Below are 7,500 nucleotides of genomic sequence, written 5' to 3'. Positions count from 1 at the left end.
AAGAACTTCACATCACAGCAAATTGTAAAATCTTTCGTGTGCTGTCTGGCCTTTATACTCCACAGGATCCTGATACCGGTAGGCTATCACCCTTTTTAGTCTCAGGAGTCCCCTGCAAAATCAAAATTAGAAGGGCTGAGCCTTTTACGTACCCTTGGCCATGCTGGTGTTTCTGGCAGCGAAGAGGTAATAAAAACATTGGACGCCTTGTTCCTGGTATGATATTTCATCATAGCCATGTTCAAAGTTCCAAAACAAAGGAAAAATTGTCAAAGGACAGTAAGAAGTCTCTCGCATGAGTATTTGTAGTTAGCTTCTAGCCCAGACGACAAGGGAGAGGTCCTGGCAACGAAGTTAACAACGTGTCAGGAGGCCCCGAAAATTTTACTTTGAAAAGAGAGTTAGGTCGTAACATATAAATCATTGTTTACTTTGTATTCTTCTTTATTAATTTCTTTCAGTTAGAGACTCTACGTAGATGCCATTTATCGTCTGAATCAGTTATTTAACAGAGAGAAGTCATAACGTGATTAACTACTCAATAAAGCAAATCCTGTAGAGACTTTTATTTCGGGGCAACCAAGGACAATTTCTCTATCATTCACCAAACAAAGCGATTTCTACGCTTCTGGTAGGAAAGTTTATGCATGAAATATGTTTCTGAAAGTTGGCTCCAATAGATTTTTAGAAACTCATTGCTTAGATTTCACAAGCTGACCTCAGGTGTCATCCGAGAAAAAATACAAGCATATTATCAAATGTCTAAATTAAAACCTCTCGAAAGCCAAGGGTTTATAGCAAATTCCTTCACGATATGGAAATTCCAATTAACGTCTCACTAAAGAAATATCAAGCATTTGCGTGACCTTCGGACTGGATATTTTCCTAAAATTTCATTGGTTCTTCTTTGCTGCGATGTTTTTACCTTTTTCTCCTTTTCCTCCGGGATATCCCGGTCTCCATTTGATCCCACGGAACCCTCGAGCTCCTCTTCCCCACTTTCCTAGTGGCCCTGGTTCACCTGAAACGCATAGAAGGTACAAAAACCGTTGCCGATACACACACGGAATAAGAAGCCTGATAGTGGTCGTCAAAACTGAGCTCTACACCGTAAACTTTCACTTTCCACTATCCGCGACTGCAGGGCTTTAATAAACACAAAAAGATTACTAATCACCAAAGGGAGCATTGAGCCAATTAAGATGAAATTAAAAAAAAAAAGGAGAAGAAAAAAAAATACAAAAGAAAAGAAAAGAATAAAAAGGTTTTTTGATTAAGAAATAAAGGAACCCCAAAGTGAATAAATCATAAAAACCTTGATTGACCAACTGTTGTTGTTGACCAACTGACTGCCTCAGGACGGTGTTTAGTAGATTAAATCGTATTACATTGTCCTACGTGTGCGCGAGTTGGATTCGCGAAAGGTAATCTTATCTTGATGTAGCAACGCTGTCTCATGACTAGCCTAACAAAGAAAATTATCATCGGGTACTATTTAGGAGAAGGGACTTTTTGATCATCCTCGGTTTGACCATTGACCGCATTTTGTCTTCACGAGTGTTCGGGAATGCAAAATCACAACGCTTAGCCTACTGGCTGTCTTCTTTGTTTGAAAAGGTAATCACAAGACTTCGAGTGCAATGTGGACTAAATTAGCACGAGTAAAATTAATATTTACAAAGACTAACACAATTAGACGAGCCCGTAAGGCGAGCTTTCATTAGGAAATTTATTCCAAAGTACACCAGAAAAATCATGTGATGACTTATAAATAACATAGGAGGAAAAAAATCGAGAGAGATTTATTTTAATTATAATAGGGCGCGCAACACGCAACCGGGCAAAATTGTGCCATCCAGGGCTTTCGTTTGATCTGTGAGTTTCTTTCATCTTTAAATAATCAGCATGCTTCGTTCGTTACCTCTTTTTGTTCATGTATATTATTAGGGTTTTCCAACTATATATTTTTTTGTTATTTCAGTACGAAAACCATAAATAATTAATTAATTGACTTGCCTTTTCCTCCGTTACAACTGGGATCTCCTTTGGGGCCAGTAGTTCCGTAATCTCCCTTTGGTCCTGCAGGGCCACGGATTGCAGTATCTTCCTTAACTCCTGGTATTCCATTTATTCCATTTAGTCCATTCATTCCTGGTGGTCTCTGCCTTCCTTGTCGACCACGCGGGCCTGGGAGTCCCTTTACAAATACTCTGCCTGGAGCTCGAATTACGGTCTCCACAGCAAAGGAACCCACTTGTTTCTTTATTTCTTCGCGGATATTTTCTAATGCGAGACAACAGCAGATTGTTAGTGAATCTTCTGCTTGCAGTTGTAGAATCTTCAGTTATTCAGGAACGCTACTGATTACAGCTGATAAATGAGAAGCTTCACAGTAAAGACCGGATAACTTTTTCCGGTGGATATAAGTCACTATCTGACACTGTAACAGTCTCCATCAGTATTTGTTCATGTAACCATGTGCACACTCTACGCGCGCACAGCTAAGAAAAGGCGGCAACGAAAATCTTGTCCTGAAATTAATTTTATTCTTTGGATGGTGAATTATTCACAGTAATTGGTCTGGTTTCCCCAGACCTTGAAAGAATCATCACAATTCCAGAAATGTTCCAAAATACAGTGATAGGTAACACATCAAATAATTAAATAAATAAATAAGTAAATAAATAAATAAATATATTCTATATACAAGGCTAAAAGTTAAAAAATTAAAAATATTCAAACCAAACGTTTTCGGCTGTTTGCCATCATCAGGGTTAAAATGGGTGACCGTCCGCGCGTACATTAATATCTTATGTAATTCCCAAATGGAAAAGTTTGGAGACATAAGAAATGACTTGTTTGTTCAAACTGGGGCGGAATTGTTGGATCATTAGCCTCTCGACAATCCTACGCTTGTGAAAAGTCTGTGCGAGGAGAGAACACGCCAAGTGAAAGCATGTGATGGGTTTTCCCGCAGGTGTTTTGCAGGTTCAGAAGTGTGAGCAGGATTTGAATGCTCCGCAATTCGTACTGCTAGGTTTCGTACAGTCTCGCCAATGTAATCAACGCCACAAGAACAATCACCTTTGTAAACAACTTTGGATCTGTGAGTGTTTTTGTCTTTGTTGTTAAAGAGGGTTTTGATTTGCCTTGTTTGCCACAGAATTATAAAAATAAAATTGAAATTAGTGAACTTGTTGATTTTTTCAATAAACGTCTTACTGAGTTTTTCGTTTTTACCGCAAAAAGGGAGCTTGATGAAAACTTTCTTTCGTTCTTCGAAGAGAAAATTCGGAATGATGTTGTCATCTTGGGGCGAGTGATTTAGAAAGTTGCTGATTGTATGCGAAATAAAACGTTTCGGATAACCTGCATTGATGAAAGAAGTTTCTAGAGTTTTTACCAAGCGAACATTATGGACAAATAAATAAATACATACATAAATAAATAAATAAATAAATAAATAAATAAATAAACTAACAAAGACTACTAGTTACCTATTCCAAGCATTCCAGTAACACCCGTTTCTCCTTTCATTCCTCTTAATCCTGGATCTTGCATAGCCTTTGGTCGATATTTCCATAGATAACATGCAGCTTTAGGACCAGGAGGTCCTGGAGGTCCCCAGTCGCGTTTGCTCCCACGGGGTCCATACTTCCCCACTCCACCCTTTGGACCTTGACATCCTGGCATCCCTGGGGAACCTCTAAGTCCTTGGGGTCCGGATTGCCACGGTTCACCCTTGTCACCCTGTAGTCCCGGCTCTCCTTTCGGACCGCTGGGGCTCGGCAGGCAGATTAAACCATTGTAAGGCCAAAGTTTGATGATTTCTTCACGAACGTTTCCTAAACTGACGGGAACTTGAGACCTTTGTTTCAAGCTACGACGAGAACATTTCCCAGTGGATTCCTCATCTACCTCTGGCCAAAATCGAAATTCACAAAAAGTTAATGGCCCCGCACATATCACTACTTAAGGCATGGCATACCCGAAAATATACTAGACACAATAAACTCAAAAATACACATATTTGGAAATGTCATCGCTAAGTTCGTTGTTATTGATAGACTGTTTAAAGGGATATCTTTTTCAACTTGAAGAACTTGATGACTTTCGTTTTTTGGGTATCATGAAAATCTTTCTTTTAAAAATTGATAGCTGAAAGTAACTTCAATGGGCTGTTCAGCGAATTTTCGTCCGGCTCATTGCTGTAGCTGTCCTCATTTTTAAGAGAAAACATTATAAAATAACCGGCCCTTTCGGAAACGTGAGGGAATACCTTCCCATGCAACCGCCGTTTTCAATCTTTTAGGTGATGTTTTGATTACTGGACGTTACCGTTTTTGACAAACTTGGAAAAGTGTAGACGGATGGTCGTTTGGCGAAAATTTCATCAAAATTTCAATCCGAATAGATATTTAACGAAGTATTCGGTTGTGGGTTCCGCGTGAGTTATTTGCTGCGTATCGCTATAGTTATTAGCTTTTGGCAAGAACAAGCACCACCTCAAGATCGTTCGGCATTCGTCTAGTTTCATACAAAATGCTTGAATGATATTTTGTATAGAGCAACTCCGTTCAAGTTGTTTCTCATCTTTCAGTCCCTCGTGAAAATATGCAAACTCTAAGAAATGCAACCCTAAGTGACTTTTATGGCAGAAGCAGGCGTACAGCGTAGTTTGCTTTAGGAATTTGTAGGGTTAAAGTTGGTTCAAGGCGTCTTTACTGACGTCTGATTCTTCTTTTCTGGAAATGGGGTGGCATGGAAGAGGAAGATCGCTGAGGTAAGTGTTATTGCTTACTAACCTGAATAAAACTGAAGTTCCCCTTGATACAAAAGGCGTTAATATTTGTGCCCATCAAATTCGCTTTGTAATCACTGCTTCACGACTAATTCAACCGCGGTTGATAGGGAACAAGAGACTCAGATGCCAACAACTTATTGACTAAACAGGAGAGGGAATGGAAAAACTTATCCTGGCGCGCTGACGTTTATAACAGCACTAAGCGTTTTCACAGAACCTTGACAAGGAATTGTACGGAAATTGTAGAAGGCACATAAAGAGAAAGAGCACTCCTATTACATTTTTTTTTAAAAAGACGGTATATTCAGTCCATGTGTAGACAGATCCCTTTTACTTGGTTCAGCTCCCCATTGATGGAGGGAAAGGGGAAATGGATGTAAACATCTAGGCTCAATTGGCTCAATCTTCAGAGCTGGCGTGATATCGAGGTAAGGCCGTTGAGAACATAACGGGTTTCCAGGGTTCTGGAATTATCAGATTTCTTACCGTGATTGTAATCTGTGTTGCCAGTGTTTGGATAAGCGGCTGGACTTTTCACCATAGCCTTAAGTTGTTCAGCTTCTAGCCAAAGCCTTATTTCCAGCTCTTTGACTTGCCTTTCAACGGAGTAATTCCGTATGAACAGAACCACAGTTAAACAGCTGCCAAAAAAAGACAAAATGCATAAAATCAGGAGAAGACTCAGGCTTGATTTACTGTCTGCATAGGATGGCATGGATTCTTGTCCAGGGACTTCCATATTGCTGACGTCTTTGGAGCCTGTTAGTACTGGCTGGTACGGTCTCCTGAACCCCACTTAATTTGTGTCAAATCATCTTGACTTTTATAACCGCTTCTCGGACTATTAAATTTCACAATCTGATAACAGAACAATCTTTCTGCGTTTCGAACATGATTGTTCAACGATTCAGCAAGCTGAATTAATGGGGAGTAATTGAGGTATTGAGCCCGATAAAGATGTAATCCACAATTTTAACAAAAACATTTTTTTTGCAGACGACAAAAAATAAGGGAAACCGACAACAGACTTTTGGATGGAAACCGACAACGAAAAGGAAACACCGATACTTCCGTGCGTCGGCATATGGTATAAGACAGGATGTAGCTTTAACGGGAGCGTCTTCTTTACCCATTAATACGAGTGATTAGATCAGCTCAATAAACAGGAAATTAAATAATCAGAAGATGAAAATTGAACGGCGGAAATCGTAGGTTGTAGCGGAATTCTTAGTGTTTCGTTACAATTATAGGCTTATTTCTGACGCACGGTATAGCACTTCTAGTTTGGCAAAGTTACTTTATGCGCTTTTTTTTTTCAAGAGGTTCCGGTTCTATTTATGGTTCTGACTTAGATCTGAGGAAGGGGACGCTGTTCTGATTTATCAATATGCCTTGCGGGGTTCTTCAAAACTTTATTAACCGGTACAACTAATTGACGGTATACAGATATACAGATATACTGGCGTTTGAAGGGGAAGGGAAGGGATGACCGGCGCGCGAACTCCTCGTTTTCCTGTAGGCTAATGTACAGATGGATGGAAACTCGTTTCGCTCAATCAAATGCAAGAAAACGTGATGATTGCTCAACAAATCAAACATTGACGGATATGTCCACACATGTATATGGGGATTTTCAAGACTAATCTAGAAACTCTTTCATGACTGAGGAATTTCATAAAAAGAGACCAGGGGTCCGTTTCTCGGAAGTCCATAAACTTTATGGGCCACTTTCGGGTGTCAAAATTCCCTTTGTATCCGAAGAACGGATCGAGAGGATCTCTTCACTGTCATTTTTTTCTTTTTGTTACCTTGAAAAAATGTTAAAAGAGCGGCTTTCCAAAACAAGCGGTTGGCAGTTTCACAAATGGCTTTTAGGGCCCGAAAAGTTTTCCGGAACTTTCGAGAAACGGGGCCCCGCCCGGGTTCTCAGAGAAGGTTGGTTAGCGTTCACCATCGTTATTAAAGTACCACGACAACCCGGCTAGAGATTAGAGATTGGTGTTTGGGAAAAGGGTGATTCTGGTCCAGACCAACACACGGGGACCTCACTTCCAGTATTCTTTTCGAAGGCGGGATTTATCGTTTAGTATCCACGAATTCAGACCATCAGCAAATGGTTAGACTCTCGGATAAAGACGATAAACCGTAGGTGACGTCTCACAATCCGTCACTGATGTTCTTAGTTCCCTGTGGGACATCAGATAGCTCACACACCATTCCAATAGAATATGGCATGGAGTTCATGGTGTTGTGGTCTGTCCTCTATATGCATGGTATATAATGTATGGTTGAGAGGGTAATGCTATAGGACATTAGCTTCAACAAGCTTCTCTAAGATCGGGGGGTAAAGAAAGATGTGATAATGATGAAGATGATGATCACAGTCTTACTGTTTGCATATGTCGTTGCGGATGCAGCATTTCTAGTAGTAATTAAACATTAACAATACACCTTTTTCTCAAAGAAATTATGTTAGATTGAGCCAAATGCATTCAAAGTTAACAACCTAAACGGAATCAGAATCTTCATTAGCATTGATATTCAAGTGCAACGATTTTATGCTGACGCAACGCTTGCTCTATAACGATTCTTCAATGGTCTTTAATTGACTCCGCCACTTAAAAACGAAATGAACCATACACTGTATCAAGTGAATAAGCTTTAAAATATCTCATCGCTAGCGTTCTTTATTTCAA

General features: G+C 39.8%; 1 protein-coding gene across 5 annotated transcripts in view; it reads right to left on the bottom strand.

Annotated features, from left to right (window-relative positions):
- Nucleotides 1-7,500, bottom strand: part of LOC138004178 (collagen alpha-1(XXIII) chain-like) — an 18,147-nt gene that overhangs the window by 295 nt on the left and 10,352 nt on the right. For 3 of the 5 annotated variants that reach the window (XM_068850620.1, XM_068850619.1, XM_068850621.1), the window contains exons 2-6: nt 5,291-5,445; nt 3,498-3,920; nt 2,017-2,283; nt 926-1,021; nt 1-112 (exon numbers count right to left, since the gene is read on the bottom strand). The exon at nt 1-112 is cut by the window's left edge. In XM_068850620.1, coding sequence (XP_068706721.1) covers nt 102-112; nt 926-1,021; nt 2,017-2,283; nt 3,498-3,920; nt 5,291-5,445 — 952 coding nt within the window. In that variant the 3' untranslated portion in view covers nt 1-101. Of the gene's footprint in view, nt 113-925; nt 1,022-2,016; nt 2,284-3,497; nt 3,921-5,290; nt 5,697-7,500 lie in introns of those variants that run through there. The other 2 variants (XM_068850618.1, XM_068850616.1) reach the window with 2 other exon arrangements.

The sequence above is a fragment of the Montipora foliosa genome, chromosome 5 (assembly GCF_036669935.1).
Source record: "Montipora foliosa isolate CH-2021 chromosome 5, ASM3666993v2, whole genome shotgun sequence".
Lineage (NCBI taxonomy): Eukaryota > Metazoa > Cnidaria > Anthozoa > Scleractinia > Acroporidae > Montipora > Montipora foliosa.
Note: the sequence above shows the minus strand (reverse complement) of the source record. Positions and strands in the feature narration are given on the sequence as shown.